The sequence below is a fragment of the Xenopus laevis genome, chromosome 9_10L (assembly GCF_017654675.1).
Source record: "Xenopus laevis strain J_2021 chromosome 9_10L, Xenopus_laevis_v10.1, whole genome shotgun sequence".
Lineage (NCBI taxonomy): Eukaryota > Metazoa > Chordata > Amphibia > Anura > Pipidae > Xenopus > Xenopus laevis.
In genome coordinates this window covers 44,417,346-44,433,953 of record NC_054387.1, presented here as the reverse complement: position 1 = coordinate 44,433,953, position 16,608 = coordinate 44,417,346, and the positions used below count along the sequence as shown (strand labels likewise).

The following is a 16,608-nucleotide window of genomic DNA, read 5'->3' as shown; positions in this document are numbered from 1 at the left end:
GATATTGTCGAACAGCAGAAGAGGCGTTTAGTCGCCAGGTGACTAAATCTCCTGAATCTGCCCCTACCCTAAAAGGGCAATATTTACTTAAATATATATTCCAGTTTGATAAGATTTTTTTAATATGCCACTTAATTGAAATAAACTGTCTGTTGCTCAAGTATTCATTTTTGGAGGTGTAGTTTTCCTTTAAGGCCCCTTGTTGTTAATGTGGAGTCTCTTTGGCGAAGAGAATTGATAGAGAATGGCAGTGAAACAATAGCTGGTGGGACACTATCTGTGTACAGTATAAATACTAAACAAAGTGTTGCACAAGTGACGTTTTTAAACGACAATGACCCCCCTCAGCAGCACTATCACTTCTGAGTGAAAGTACACACGGTGGGCGGGGCCGCACTGCTGACCTCACCCCTGAGCTGCGCTTACTTGGGAAGGCAGTGGGCGGGCCTGTAGTCTACACGTCACTCTCTCTCAATCTCATTGCGCGGTCATTTTTGCTCGGGACGTCTGTGCGGCAACATCTTGTACAATGAAAGGCATCAACGGGGCCAAACGAGTCCGCCACGACGCCTCCCCCACTGCCCAGGATGGTTACGTGACCCCGGAGAAGCGAGTGAAACGTTGGAGCGGCGGCCAGACCGCTGCCAATTACCGGGAATGGGACGTGGAGGAGGTGTGCTTGTTTCTGGCTAGCCATGGGCTCGGAGAGCTGGAGGTGATCTTCAGAGGTAGGTAGCCCGGGGCCACTGACTTACTGCTGCAGCCAATCCTTTGTAAGGGACACTTCCCACGTGCTACTTGGTTTCACCATCATCTGTGTCACTGAGTTGAATGTGTTGCCGCCAATGTTCTTATCCTAAGGGAACAGGATGCTTGAGCAAGAGTGCACCACTGCTGTAACCCATAGCAACCACTCACACCTTTCCTTTCTTTCAAGTGCAGTCTCTGTTTACTGCTGAAGGCTACAACCCAGGGAAGGTATATCTATATATCTCTATAGCAGCAGCTCCAGTGCAAACATATCAAAGTCTAAAACTGCGCCATTTAGTAAAGAAGTGCTGTAAGAACTGGTGTTTGTTGTGCTGGATTGCTGCTGTGTGGGATGAGACCTGTCAGTCTAGCTGGCAGTTGAAGCTGACATTAGGGTCATAGACTAGAGTGAAGTGGGACAGCTGACTATATGGGCAGTGCAATACTGCTATTAGGCAGAAGGCTGGGTCTCCAACACAGGGAGCTGATCCTTCCAGAGTGACGTTATTTGATCTTAAATAAGGGGTGCATTATTTCTAGATATAGTCTGAATCCAAAATAATGTGGATGTGGCTGAATAGCCAATCCCTAAACAAAGGACTCTGCTGAATACGGTACTAAATCCAGGTCAGCATTAAAATTAGAGCACAGTATCATCTGAAAACAAGTTGGCAGAATCAGTTGGCATTAAGTATAATCGTACAGCATAGTATGATAATATAGTAGGGATGCACCGAATCCACTTTTTGGATTCGGCCCGAATCCTTCGCGAAAGATTCGGCCAAACCGAATCCGAACCCTCATTTGCATATGCAAATTAGGTGTGAGAAGGGGAAACTATTTTTTACTTCCTTGTTTTCTGACAAAAAGTCACACATTTTTCCTCCCCACCCCTAATTTGCATATGCAAATTAGGATTTGGTTCGGCCGACCAGAAGGATTCCACCGAATCCTGCTGAAAAAGACCAAATCCTGGATTCAGTGCATCCCTATAATATAGTGAATAAAGTACCCCCTCTTTTAACATACAAGGGTGTTATAAGTTACCAAGGAGTTTCATGACCATATAAAAACACGAGGCCAAAGGTCATGGAACTCCGAGGTGACTTCTAATATCCTCATATTTTGAAACTGGGGGTACTTTATTTATTATAAGTTTCAGTGAGTCATGTGACAGAAATGACCATCAGAACTCACCGTTTATAAGGATATAATTTACAAGCTTTTGTGTATTATATAGTGAATAAAGTACCCCCTCTTGTAAAATATAAGGATATTATAAGTTACCGAGGAGTTTCATGACCATATAAAAACACGAGGCCGAAGGTAGTGTGTTTTTATACAGGTCATGGAACGCCGAGGTAACTTCTAATATCCTCATATTTTGCAACTGGGGGTACTTCATTTATTATAATACACAAGTTTCAGTGAATCATGTGACAGAAATGACATCACAACTCACCGTTTATAACTGATGACATCAGAACTCACCATTTATAAGGATATAATTTACAAGATATTCATGGCTTTTGTGTATTATATAAGTATCTGCATATTTTAGAGATTGTTGGGCAACAAATTGCTAGGCCTTGCCCACCCCCTATATGCAGTGGCGTAACTACCAGGGGAGCAGGGGGTGTGATTGGGTCAGGGCCCCCGGCAGCTCGCGTGCCACTGACTTTGGGTGATTCCGGGCGTACGGGGGGGCGGCAGCTGCAAGTCCTGCTCCAGGGCGGCCCCCCTCTAGTTACTTTGCTGCCTATATGGGAACCGCAAATGCAGAGTGAATCTGTGAGTCGGGTGATTATCTCACCAAAATGCTGGTGTTGTTGCAAGATAATAGTCTGACCCATGAGTGCAGCTACGGTGCAGGCAATTCCTATAGGAATGACTGGAGAATCACCCGCATGCCGTTGCTGTAAAGGTGGCCGTACACAGGGTGTTTGGGGATGTCACCGAACAAGCAGATCTCTCCCCAATTTGCCAACATTGAGGTGGGCGATAGGCTGATCCAATCATTGGGCTCAACGACCGGATCAGAATGGAGGCAATACGGGCGGTCAGATAGCGGGACTGCATCAACAAACAGATGCTGCCGCGATCCAACTGCCCAATCGTTATCTGGCCGACTTTCGCCCAGATATCGATCGGGGAAGCCCTTTGGAGGGCCCCACACATGGGCCAATAAGCTGCCGACTAGGTCTGTCAGCAGCTTTTATGGGCCCGTGTATGGAGCCTTTAGTGTTTGGTTTAGGTTCAGCCAGGTAGTAAATAAATCCTGTAACCTTGTTTCATTGAGAGAGATATTTTTAGGTTGCAAGTCATAATTTGATTACTTTCTTTCAGTGGGGTATCGGCTAGCATTTTGTGAATATTATCAGTGTACTGTTAATGTTAAGCTTCCATGGCTGGCAGTTTCCATGAAAGTAAATGACCGGACACCTACCCATGAGCCTTCTCAAACCTAAGGTGGCTGATTTAAGGCAGATTTAAGCTTCTGATACAGCCCTTTGGCTCTAGGTCCAATGATTGAATAAGAGCCAAACACTGTCCACATAGGTGGGCATATTGGGGAAAGATCTGCTCATTTGGGGACCTTGCCAGACAAGGCCACCCTTATTTTGGTCTGCGTGTTTTTATGGTTTTATGTTAGGGAAAAAAAATGTTTTCAATTTATTTTTTTTTCTTTTCTAAAGAAAACAAGATAAAGGGGCGAATACTGGAATATCTTACAGACTCGCATTTAAAAGATCTCCAGATAAGGTAGGAATACTTTGGTTTTTCTTTTCTTGTTTGTTTTTTATTTATGGCTGCCTGCTGCAGATCCCTAAGGCTATGGGCAGACAGAGTGTTGGCTCTGGTGCTCTCGGCCTGCATATTGTTTTCAGGCTGAGACAAGCGGATCTGATCCATTCCTCGTCTCCGCTGATTTCAATTAGATCCACTTGCTTGCAGATGCAGTGGAGCTTGGCCTGAAAATGCCTGCTTTGGCGTATTTGGGCTGACCTCCGCTGTACGTGAGTGCATGCAAGTGGATCTAATTTAAAGGGATACTGTCATGGGAAAACATGTTGTTTTCAAAACGCATCAGTTAATAGTGCTACTCCAGCAGAGTTCTGCACTGAAATCCAATTCTCAAAAGAGCAAACAGATTTTTTTATATTCAATTTTGAAATCTGACATGGGGCTAGACATACTGTCAGTTTCCCAGCTGCCCCAGTCATGTGACTTGTGCTCTGATAAACTTTAGTCACTCTTTACTGCTGTACTGCAAGTTGGTGTGATATCACCCCCCCCCCCCAGCAGCCAAACAAAAGAACAATGGGAAGGTAACGAGATAACAGCTCCCTGGAAGATAAAATAGTAACTAAATAGTAAAAACTAAAGCTGGCCATAGACGCAAAGATCCGATCGTACGAATCAACGTACGATCGGACTTTCCCATCTCCCGACCCTCCACTAACCATTCAGATCAAAGTCTTTACCATTCCAATCAAATAAGAACAGATCAGCCAATGTTCTGCCCCTGACAGCAATCGTACGATACTTATGTCTGACAACACTAGTGACAGTCTCCCTCTGAAAATCGTACGATCGGCAATACACGCAGAGATATTATCGGCAGGCGACAGAAATTTTCTAACCTGTCCGATCGACCAAACGACCGATCTCCGACGGACGAAAAATGCCGGGATTCTCCACACATGGTCCGAAAATTGTACGAATCCACGATTTGCACGATCGGATCTTTGCGTCTATGGCCAGCTTAAGTCCCACTGAGACACATTCAGTTACATTAAGTAGGAGAGAAAAGTCTGCCAGAAAGTAATTCCATCCTAAAGTGCAGACACAAGTCATATGACTGGGGCAGCTGGGAAACTGACAAAATGTCTAGCCCCATGTCAGATTTCAAAATTGAATATAAAAAAAATTCTGTTTGCTCTTTTGTGGTGACGAAGGGGCAAGCCCCCGAAACGTTGTGTTTTTGTATGACCTAATAAACACGTAGGGGATCACCCCTTTGCATTTGCTATTGAGTGCCAGTACTTTGATCTTCGAGCGTTCCAAAATCTGTGCCTCCCTCCAGTGATTAGAATCACTTACCTGATGCCCTGGGCTGGTGTTCCTTTCAACTAAAACTGGGTATTTCTGAAGAAACTCTTTTAGCACAATCTTCTTTTTTACAGATGCATTCTATTTGTGGTTTTTTGAGTTATTTAGCTTTCCAGTTTGCAATTTCAGCAATCTTTTCAAATTACCCTAGCAACCATGCACCATGAGACTGGAATATGAATAGGAGAGGCCTGAATAGAAAGAAATAGCAATACATTTGCCGATTGACAAAGCATTTCTTTTTACATGGGGTTAGTGATCCCCTATTTGAAAACTGGAACTAGTCAGTAGAAAAGCAGGTTATTATAAAACTATAATAAAAAAAAAAAATAATGAAGACAAATTGAAAAGCTGCTTAGAGTTGGCCATTGTATAACATGCTAAAAGTTAACTTGAAGGTGACCCACCCCTTTAATACATTCACAGATTTTGTGTTGCCATCCCACAACCACAATTACTCTGAAATTATGGGAAAACACTTAATTGTGGGTTAAAAACACTGAGCCCTGCAGGTGACATTGTACTTTGTAGATCACACTTGCACTCGTCCCTATATGCCATTAGCCTAGGTGAGACCTGTGACTCCATGGTGAGAGTTGGTGAAAATGCCGGGTTGTAGCATGCTTCCTAACTGGACTGTAAATAATTACCATTCTTTAGTTTTACTTATTTTGTTTGGCCTTCTGAGGTTTGTGGGTGGTAAAATGTAATCTATGTCTTAGTATCTTTTGAATTTGTTTATACAGCCGATTCCTAATATCAAATCCTTTGTTTCCCAGTTCTGTTGCTTTAAGGTTGGATCTTCTGTCCTGTTTGCGAATGCTGTGCCAGAACTCACCCAGTATCATGAAGGTACGTTCTGTCTCTTCTCATTACACCAGCAGTCTCAGGCTGTCCGAAATGTTGACAGAAAGGGACATTCCTATTCATTTAAAACATAACAGAAAGCGATAGACCGACTCCTCCCCACATGAACAAATACAGCTCAGGGTCTTTAAAGTGATTTTACGAGCAGAACAGGCAATCTTGGAATGCTCTTCTACGGGTCAGTGTTATTATCTAGCTGTGAAGTACTTTAAAAGATTAAAGGTGCAGCTTTAGAGTGTGCAAGGTCATCAAAATGTGACTCCTGCCCTGTCTACTGGTCTGTAATTACAAGGCCTCGCAGCTTATTTGACCCCTGTAACCCTTTGCTTAAATGAAAGCAGTGTAATGTTCTCATACACCGGTGCCTACAGCAACCTGCTGAATATAGAATTTTCACGCATAATTTGGTTGTTGCCTGGTCTTTGGGGTAAACAGATTTTTGTTTCTGAAAACATATTTTTACCTTTTTTTTTTTTTTTTTGAAACAGATTAAATTATATAGTTGTATCTGATTCTTTCCAAATAAAGAAGTGATCTGGTATGCTTTCATGGCTCTGCTCCTGCGAGACCCATGCAGGGTCTGACTGGGGGGCCCACGGGTGCTGCTCTTTCGGGGCCCACAGGGACTTTATTTTTACCATGACTTGCCCAAAAAGGGAGGTTGCAGCAGGAAGATTAATGCAGGGAGCGATTCTGACTATGGACCCATGAGTGTACATTAGCCAGTCATACCTGTGGGAAATACAGCAACATCATTTATTTGGAGCAGAGCCCAACTCTATTGTAATTCTTGGAACAAAAAAATGTTTGATTTTTGTTTGAATTTGTTTGCCTGGGCTGCTTTTTGTAAATATGCTTATGATAGTCAATGGAAATACTCATTGTATTCTGCCAAGATTTCACCATGAGAACACCGCTGCGGTCAAAGCAGCACATGACAGAGCCCATCGATTAATATTCAAGCGAGAGTGCAAAGACTGGTGTAGCAGGTTTACAGTAATAAGACAAGCAGGAGGTTATTACATAACTGACAGTATTTACTTAAAGACTTTGGGGGTTAAGTATTAAAATACACTGGTTGCCCAGGAGCAGTAACTCATAACAACCAATAAGCAGGTAGCATGTATTGGTCACCTGTTTAAATGCAAACATCTTATTGGTTGCTATGGGTTACTGCTCCTGGGCAAACCTAATGCCTTTTATTACATAATCTATAATGTATTTTATAATGTGGGCAACTATATGCTACAAGCAGTATACAATCACTTCAGTAAGTTTAAGGTTGTTAACCTTTAAATTAACTTTAGCTTGGTGTTGGGGGTAACATTCTGAGACAATCTGCAATCGGTGCAGCCATTTTGGTTGCCATTTTTTATGATTTTTGAGTTATTTAGCTTTTTATTCAGCAGCTCTACATTTCGGAATTTCATCAGATACCTGGCTTCCAATTTATCCTGGCAACCTGGCATTGGTTTGAATGAGAGAATAGCATTTGGAATAGGAGAGGAAAGATGAGTAATAAAAATTATCGATAACAATACAGTTGTAGCCGAACTGAGCATTTGTTTTTTTAGATGGGGTCAGTGACTACTGTTTAAAAGAGTCAGAAGAAGAAGGCAAATGATTCAAAAAAACATTTTTAAAAAAAATGAAGGGCAATTCTAAAGATGCTTAGAATTGGCTACTCTGTAAAATACTAGAAATTAACTTCAAGGTGAACCTCCCCTTTAAAGGAGTTGTTCAGTGTACAAACTGTGTAAATAGATAGGCTGTGCAAAATAAAATTTTCAATATAGTTAGTTTGGCAAAAAATGCAAAAAATCAATCTGTGTTGCAGTTGTTCATTTTTTTGCCAGTGATTCTATGTTCTTGGCTGTTAACGGGTTGAGATGACCAAATGCAGCCAACTGCTTTTATTATTTGGCAAATCACATGGATGCGTCATTCAGAAGGAAGGCAATGGAATTTTAGATTGTTTTTGTTAAATTCTGCCGTTGCTTGGAACAAAGACCTTTTCAACTTAATGAACAAATATCTTTTATCTAGCTCTTTTTGGAAAATGTGTTTCCTGCCTTTTTTTTGTTTACTGATTTTTTTAATATCTTATTTCCTGTTTGTCCAGGTGTTCAATGACCCAATACATGGTCACATTGAGTTGCACCCTCTGCTAGTCCGTATCATTGACACCCCTGAGTTTCAGCGCCTGAGATACATCAAACAGCTCGGAGGATCCTATTATGTCTTTCCTGGGGCTTCTCACAACAGATTTGAGCACTCCATTGGGTATGATAATGATTAACTCTTTTGGCCTGTTATGATTAAATATATATAGATTTTTTTTCAATAATTTTGAGAAAAAATGCATTTTGTTACTTTCCCTTTGTTGACAGCAGCCTTTTCTCTGCTGCTGCTGTCTTGTGTGAGAACCAAGAGTGGAAGTATACATAGTGAAGTCTGTGCAGTGGCACTGGACTTCAGGAATTTTAGGGTGCCCTCCTGATAATACTGTGATGTATCTGCTCTTTCTTAAATATTATGTTGAATGTACCCCAGGGGTACCCAAGCCACTGGTTGACAGATTATGTAAATCACATAAGCTGCTCATTAAAAACCCTAAATAGAACCAAAAAGGTGCTAACCCCTACAAATGAATGTGGCTAAAAATGTCATTTTATATACTGAACTATATATATTGCCCCAGCCTAAAGTTTCAGCTTCTCAACAGCAGCAATGATCCAGAACTTCAAACTTGTCACAGGAGGTCACCATCTTGGAAAGTGTCTGTGACACTCACATGCTCAGTGGGCTCTGAGCAGCTGTTGAGAAGCTAAGCTTAGGGGTCGTCACTAATTATCCAGCAGAAAATTAGGGTTGCACTGGTTTCTGTGCTGCCATGTAGTAATTATCTGTATTAATTACTAATCAGCCATATATTGTGATATTTATATTCTATGTGTACTGTATATTGTGAGTGGTTCCCTAAGCTCAGTAAGGGACCATAGCACAAAGCATGTGCAGTGAATCAGCAGAAAAGAAGATGGGGAGCTACTGGAGCACCTTTGGAGACACAGATCTTTACTGCTAAAGGGCTGTGGTTGCCTTGGGCTGGTACAGAAGCCCAAAACATAATGTATAACCTTTCTAGCTACTTCTTTAGTTAAGCTTTAGTTCTCTTTAGTTCCATTTGCATATTTGGGCTGACCTCTGGTGTGTGTGTGTGTGTGTGTGTGCGCGCGCGCGTGTGTGCACCCCGCTGGAGCTGCAGCCTTCGCTCTGTGTGCCCATACCCTAAAAGTCTGTTCAGCAGTCTCTATGCAAAGGCTTTGTACACCTTTTAGGCTAATGTCACATGGGGCTGAAACTTGGCCTGCTGAAAAACGATGAATGAGAATCAGCCGAATTGCTGGAAATAGACCCTTAAATAAAAACTTTACCCCCCAAGATGAATATTTAAGCAACAAGTAAATATTGCCTTTTTACGTCCCTTGATCCACCATTTTGTGATGATCTGTGTGCTGCCTCAGTGATCACCTGACAAGAAATACTACAGCTCTAACTGTAATAGAAAGAAGTGGAACTCTGTCTGTTAATTGTCTCATGTGACCATAACATGTATGGTTTGTTTAGTATGTTTGTGTGCACTGTGAATTTTCTTTTTATGATTACCCAATGGCACATACTACTAAATAAGTTTATTGTTATGAAAATGGTTTATTTACATGAAGCAGGGGTTTTACATATGAGCTGTGTTATGCAATATCTTTTTATAGAGACCTACATTGTTTGGGGGGGTATAGTTTCCCTTTAACTCACTTGCACCCACCCCTGAGCCAACGCAATGTACCCAGGTGCATTTTTGTAACCCGTGTGGCATTAGGCTGAGGGCACATGGAGAGTTTGCTACACTGCTCTCGGCTTGTACTTCACGTGCTCCCAGCCTTGGCCCAAAAGTACTCAAGGGGCCTCGTTATGGTGTGTTCTTATTTTCAATTGCTACCTGCAACATGATGCTGTGATAGTGTTTCTGTGAGCAGCAGGTAAGGAAGCAACAGAATAGGGGAACAGAACCCAGAATGAAACGAAAGAGAATGGCAGAACCTTTCTATTAGTCCTAAGAGAATGGGAGCCTGAATAACTCCTTTTGTGTTCTCAAGATACAATATGTGTAGGCTCTGCTAGATGATGCTGAGAGAATTATTGCTGCACTGTGCTGCTTGGAGAAAAATGTGCTATAAATCAACAGGAGGTGGTGTTTTGCAAACGATTGCAGTTTAAAGTGTGGATTATTGCACAATGAAGCCGCATTTCCTGCTACTCTGGTGGCCACTTCCTGCCTAGTTAAAAATATGTTTGTGCTATTGTTGCCAAAGAACAGAATAATCTGTGAATAAGTGTGTTTGGTTTCCGTAAGGATGAAACAAAATGCTCTTGTGCTAATTATTTCAGAAGAACCGTCTAATATTTCTTGATTTACTTTACAGAGTGGGATACCTGGCCGGATGTCTAGTTCAGGCATTGCACGAGAGACAGCCAGACCTTCAGATTGACATGAGAGACATGCTCTGTGTTCAGATAGCTGGACTTTGTCATGACCTTGGTAAATATCAGTGCAAACAATAGACCAACTGCTACTTATGGCCATTGCCTTTTGTTGTCATCAAAGCTGCCCCATTTTATTATGCCCTAACCTTGACTAAAAAGTGAAGTCATCAGTTCGTCTTTATTCAAACACTTCATGCTATATTTGACAGTTCCCTCAAAATGTTCATTGTTGGACTTTTTTTTTTTTTTTTCATTTTAGCCTCCCCACTTTGCAGGCCCAAACTTAACCAGTGCACCCCTTCTTTCATTCTCTCATAACAAGGTTGGATATGAAAGAATACCTTAGTGTATCAGCCATAGTTCCATAAATATCTAGGACAGTAAATAGGTTTCCATGCTAAATATCACCCTAACTGAGCTTTTAGCTGTATTTAGGAGAGCACATAGGCATTCTTCTTTAAAGTGATACTGACCCTGAAAAATTATTATTCAAAATATTAATGTACATCAAAATTTACCTATAGCTCATGTTGATCGTTTTTCACTGATAGGGCTGCTTTTGAAAGTAATTGTTACTTTAAGTTCCTAAACCTGACTGTTTTGCCAACCTGAGTTTCTAATGCTAACGGACTGCTGAATCTCAAATATGGCAGCCCCCTTATAGAGGAACATGTGGGATCAGATGGGTAATGTAAAAGCTTCTGCAAATACTTTTTTATGGCAAAATTATAGATAGACATACAATGTAGAAGGAAGGTATGGCCGCTCCAGACTTACCCCGTGTGTGTTTAAATTGGTGCAGCTCCATTTTGGTGTACCGGCTGCTCAGCTATCGGCGTTCCCACTGTAATTAGACATGCAAGAGGATAGAAAGGCGGCACTCCGGTAAAAAAGAAGGTGGTTTATTGCAACAGGTCACAAACCAACATCGCCTGATGCATTTCGGGAGCAACTCCCTTAATAATAGGCTTTTGATTAAATTATAGATAGCATGCAAGGACAATATTGTGATAATATGAAAAAAGGGTTAATTTCTTGTGTCCCACAGCTTGGGAACCACTGGCCTTTTAAAGGAACAGTAACACCAAAAAGGAAAGTGTTTAAAAGGAATACCAATATAATGTGCTGTTGCCCTGCACTGGTAAGGGTGGTGGCACATGGGGAGATTGTCTTGTGCGAGAAATGCTTATGCCATCCCACCGGCGGTTCACTTTCTAGCTGGTGGGATGGCATAAGCGTTGCTTCACTTTTCCAAAGTCGCCAGAGGTTTCCTTGTGAGGCAACGTATTTGCCATCCTGCCAGTGATTCACATTCTTGCCGGTGGGAAAGCATTTTGGGTAGATTTTGTAGCCAACAGTAGCGAAGATTTATTGAAGGCGCCTCTCCCCATGTGCCCCCACCCTAAAAATAGCCTGTTTGCTTCTAAATCTCTACTATAGTTCAAATAAACAAGCTGCTGTGTAGCCATGGGGAGGTATTCAAGCACAATATACCATTGTATACTACAGAAATTCTTATCCGCTGTGTATTCTGTGCCTTTTCTTCTTTTTTTCAGCTTGAATGGCTGCCTCTATGGCTACACAGAAGCTTGTTTATATAAACTATAGTTGGGTTTCTGACGCCAACACACTGCTGTTACAATTGCAGAGCAACAGCACATTATATTTTAATTAATATAAACACAAATTTTTTGATGTTATAGTTCCTTTAAATCTACTTCACTGGGAAACTAAGGTTGGAGCTCTGGCCATCACCAGTAGCACATTTATGTTACAAAGGATTTGTGGTCTGAGACACTTACTCTCCGTCTCTACACACTATCGGCAGATTTGTACAGAGGGGAAATAAATTGCTATGATCATATTTTTTTTATTCTTTAGCATATTTAAGAAAAAAAGAATTGTTGTAACCATCTTTTGTTACTGGAAAAAAGGCCCCACAGATATCACATTATTCCATTAATTTTCAATGAAGTTACAAATCTTGACTGTTTTATTAAACTGTAAAAAAAAAAAGTCGACTTATATAGAAATTTGCCAGCTTTTACTTGGGTTTTTTATGTGAATTTTTGCTCTTCGATATTTAAAAATATATTCAAGTATTCACATTTTTTTCCTGCATTTTCTCAAACATGGAAAAACTGCAATTTCAGATTTTCTGCCCCATAAAGGGGTTGTTCACTTTTAGTATGATGTAGAGAGTGATATTCTAAGACAATTTGCAATTGGTTTTCATTTTTTATTTGTGGTTTTTGAGTTATTTAGTTGTTTTTATTCAGCATCTCTCCAGTTTGCATTTTCAGCAATCTGGTTGCTAGGGTCCAAGTTACCCTAGCAACCATGCACTGATTTGAATAAGAGACTGAAATAGGAAAGGGTCTGAATAGAAAAATTGGTAATAAAAATAAGCAATAATAATAAATTGGTAGCCTTAGAGAGCATTTGTTGTTTAGATGGGGTCAGTGACCCCCATTTGAAACATGGAAAGAATGTAAATAATTTAAAAAACTATAAAAAATAAAATATGAAGACTAGCTGAAAAGTTGGTTCGAATTAGCCATTTTGTTAACTTCAAGGTGAACCACCCCCTTTAAAGTTGTTTGTGCTATAACCTCATAATGTTTCTGATGACATTTTCCAATATAATATATTTTTTTTTTTCCGTTTATTTCAGGACATGGACCCTTTTCCCATATGTTTGATGGGAGATTTATGCCCCTTGCCTGCCCCCAAAAAAAGTTTAAGGTGTGTATTTTCTTTTAATTGATCCAGAATTGTGTTTCTTACTATCCTCGTCACAGACCCTTGCAGAAGCAATGTATAAATTACTTTGGAAAGATGGAAGATTGTCTGAAGTTTGTTTATTTCTTGGCCAGATAGAAAAGCCATATTTAATTATGTAAGTCCTTTGACCTCTGTTTTGTATCATGTAAACTATACACCAGCTAATCCAACATACAGGCATGTATTCCATAACTAATACATGTAAAATGTTATTGCAAAGCTCATAGAAGGACGTGGGTTTTATTTCTTTCAGCATGAGTCTGCATCAGTAGCAATGTTTGACCACCTTATACAATCCAATGGTTTAGAGGAAGCGATGAAAGAGAACGGACTTTGCTTACCCGACGACTTAACCTTTATCAAAGAGCAAATAGCAGGGCCTCTGTCATCAGAAGCTGAGCAGCAGTTTAACTCCAGCCCAAATAGCTCTTCGGTAAGGATTTAGAAATATATATTATTGAAAACACTAACTGGCTTGCTGAAAGCAGCAGAATTTTGCCTGTGACTGCTCCTCGTGTTATTAAATGGCACTCGTACTCGGGCTAATAAACTGCCAACTTGGTCTCTCTGCAGCTTTTATCTGCCGGGGGAATTGCCACCAAAGGGGTAGTTCACGTTTGAGATCACTTTTAGTATGTTATAGAATATCCAATCCCTATTGATCTTATTTATATTTTATAGTTTTTGCTCTTTGTTTCCTCTTTCCAGCTTTTAATTGGGGGTCACTGACCCCATCTAAAGAATAAATACTCTGTAAAGCTCCAAATGTATTTTTATCGCTAGTCATTTTTCTATTCAGACCCACCTCCTATTTCTATTTGTCTCTTATTCAAGTAAGTGCATGGTTGCTAGGGTTATTTGGACCCTAGCAACCAGATTGTTTAATTTGCAAACTGGAGAGCTGCTGAATAAAAAAGATAAATAATGCAAAAACGACAAAAAAACAAGTGCAAATTCTCTCTAAATATTACTCTACATTATACTAAAAGTTAATTTTAAGCAACGGCAGGGGGGAGAGGCCCCTTCGGCACGAACGCCCAGGGGCCCCATAAGCACAGCAAACAGGTGTGTGCTGCTGAAGCAAATGAGTGCAGGCAAACTCCACATATGGGGTAAGGTGAGAGCTCTATCCCTCCGTCCAGTCGTTCCACTCTGGTCACGTAGTACAAACGATTCAGTTAAAGCAAAAGAGCATTCACTGGCTCTTTTTAATCGTAGGGGTAGAGATTACCATATAGGTAAGGATAAAAGTAAAAATCCAAGTTTATGAAAATTCACATATGAAAAATCAAAAGTGGGTGAAGCAAAGCAGGGGAGTGCATGGCTAAGGTGTGTGCTGCTGCCCAGACTTCCTCCAGATCACTGAGAAATCTGCTTCCTCCAGCCTTCCTGGGCTATTTAGCGATAATTGGGCATTCCTCCAGCGATTTCAGTTATCGGAAATGAAGAGACATTTTCTGTATCAGGTTTGTCTGTAAACATTTCTAAATCCCAGGCCTTACCTTTAAACACCCCTAAACATGTGATTAAAGGGATACTGTCATGGGAAAAAATTTTTTTTTCAAAATGAATCAGTTAATAGTGCTGCTCCAGTAGAATTCTGCACTGAAATCCATTTCTCAAAAGAGCAAACAGATTTTTTTATATTCAATTTCCCAGCTGCCCCAAGTCATGTGCTCTGATAAACTTCAATCGCTCTTTACTGCTGTACTGCAAGTTAGAGTGATATCACCCCCTCCCTTTTTCCCCCCAGCAGCCAAACAAAAGAACAATGGGAAGGTAACCAGATAACAGCTCCCTAACACAAGATAACAGCTGCCTAACACAAGATAACAGCTGCCTGGTAGATCTAAGAACAACACTCAATAGTAAAAACCCATGTCCCACTGAGACACATTCAGTTACATTGAGAAGGAAAAACAGCAGCCTGCCAGAAAGCATTTCTCTCCTAAAGTGCAGGCACAAGTCACATGACCAGGGGCAGCTGGGAAATTGACAAAATGTCTAGCCCCATGTCAGATTTTAAAATTGAATATAAAAAAATCTGTTTGCTCTTTTGAGAAATGGATTTCAGTGCACAATTCTGCTGGAGCAGCACTATTAACTGATTCATTTTGATAAAAAAAATTTTTCCCATGACAGTATCCCTTTAAACTATTGGAACTTAATTTCCCATTTATCTGGAGACATTCCTTCATTGAATACTTGGGGGTCTATCACACCGGTATATACGTCTCTTTACAAATGTAATTACCCCAACCTAATTAAAAAATTGGCAAAGGACCTTGAGGAGTGGTCCAGGTACGCTATATCGTGGTTTGGGAGAATCCACTCAGTAAAAATGACTTTAGTACCCAGAATTTTGTATCGGTTTCGTACACTACCGGTGACGATTAAGATAAGAGATATTAATTATCTTCAAACTAAACTTAACAAATTCATTTGGACCCATAAACCACCACGTATCAATAAGAGGACTATGTATAGGCCTCCATTACAAGGTGGTCTAGGTTTACCGAATTTATTATTGTACTATAAGGCTGCGAGGATCTCCCAGACCACCCAATGGCATCTACCGCCTCATGAGAATAGATGGGTCCAGTTAGAGACACTTTTAGCACACCCCACTGACCTGTCTTTTTATTTGTGGGCAGATAGAACACAGGTTAAATCTGTCCCCGTGCTTAGCTGAAACACACCATTTGGACATGGCACGACAGCTGCGGGAAATTCCAACCGGCCGGATCTCTTAGTATTCTCACTCCATTACACAATAACCCGCTCTTTCTCCCTGGCTATGCTACTCCGGCGTTTCAATGGTGGAAAGCAAATGGCATCAATAGAATACAAGATATGTTACTGACTATGGGTATTAAATCATTTCAGTATTTGCAATTTGTAAAATCTATGCCAGAGAGCGAGACTTATAGATACTCACAGTTACTACACTTCATTCGTTCTGTTGATCCCTCTTTTTAATCTAGACCTCCAACCCTGTTGGAAACCTGCTCTCAACGAGCTGGGAAACTGCGAGGTACCATTTCTTTACTATATAAATATTTAGTCTCTATAGATGTGGAAAAGCCCCTTAAATACATGCTGGACTGGGAGAAAGATTTGGGGCGTTCTATATCTCAACAAGAATGGTCCCCTAACACTGCCATTAGAGAATCTACATATAAAGTGCTGATGCGTTGGCACCTCACACCAGCTAGGAAACATCGCTTTGATCCTTCCACTCCCGATTCTTGCTTCAGGGGTTGTACAGCAGTTGGGGATTATCTACATATCTGGTGGACATGTCCGGTGGCAAAACAATATTGGGCAGAGGTTTATAGATTACTTGAGCGAGTATTTCAAACGCATATAGTCCCTGAAGCGACTACGGCTCTTTTAGCCTGCCCATCCAAAGCCCTTACGAAACTCCAGAACAAATCTTAGCTGCTGCACGAACCAATTTAGCGAAACACTGGCTACAACACGCTATAGATATTCATGCTGTCACTGCAAAAATTACTCAAACACAGAATATGTTGTATTTAACAGCTGTAT

General features: G+C 40.8%; 1 protein-coding gene across 1 annotated transcript in view; it reads left to right on the top strand.

The window, feature by feature from the left end:
- The first annotated feature begins 451 nt into the window (after positions 1–451).
- samhd1.L (SAM domain and HD domain 1 L homeolog) overlaps positions 452–16,608 on the top strand; it is a 34,938-nt gene continuing 18,781 nt past the window's right edge. Inside the window, exons 1-7 of the mRNA XM_018235243.2 lie at positions 452–728; positions 3,447–3,513; positions 5,643–5,715; positions 7,853–8,013; positions 10,212–10,327; positions 12,947–13,017; positions 13,310–13,489. Of these exons, the coding sequence (XP_018090732.1) occupies positions 530–728; positions 3,447–3,513; positions 5,643–5,715; positions 7,853–8,013; positions 10,212–10,327; positions 12,947–13,017; positions 13,310–13,489 (867 nt within the window). The 5' untranslated portion in view covers positions 452–529. The remainder of the gene's footprint in view (positions 729–3,446; positions 3,514–5,642; positions 5,716–7,852; positions 8,014–10,211; positions 10,328–12,946; positions 13,018–13,309; positions 13,490–16,608) is intronic.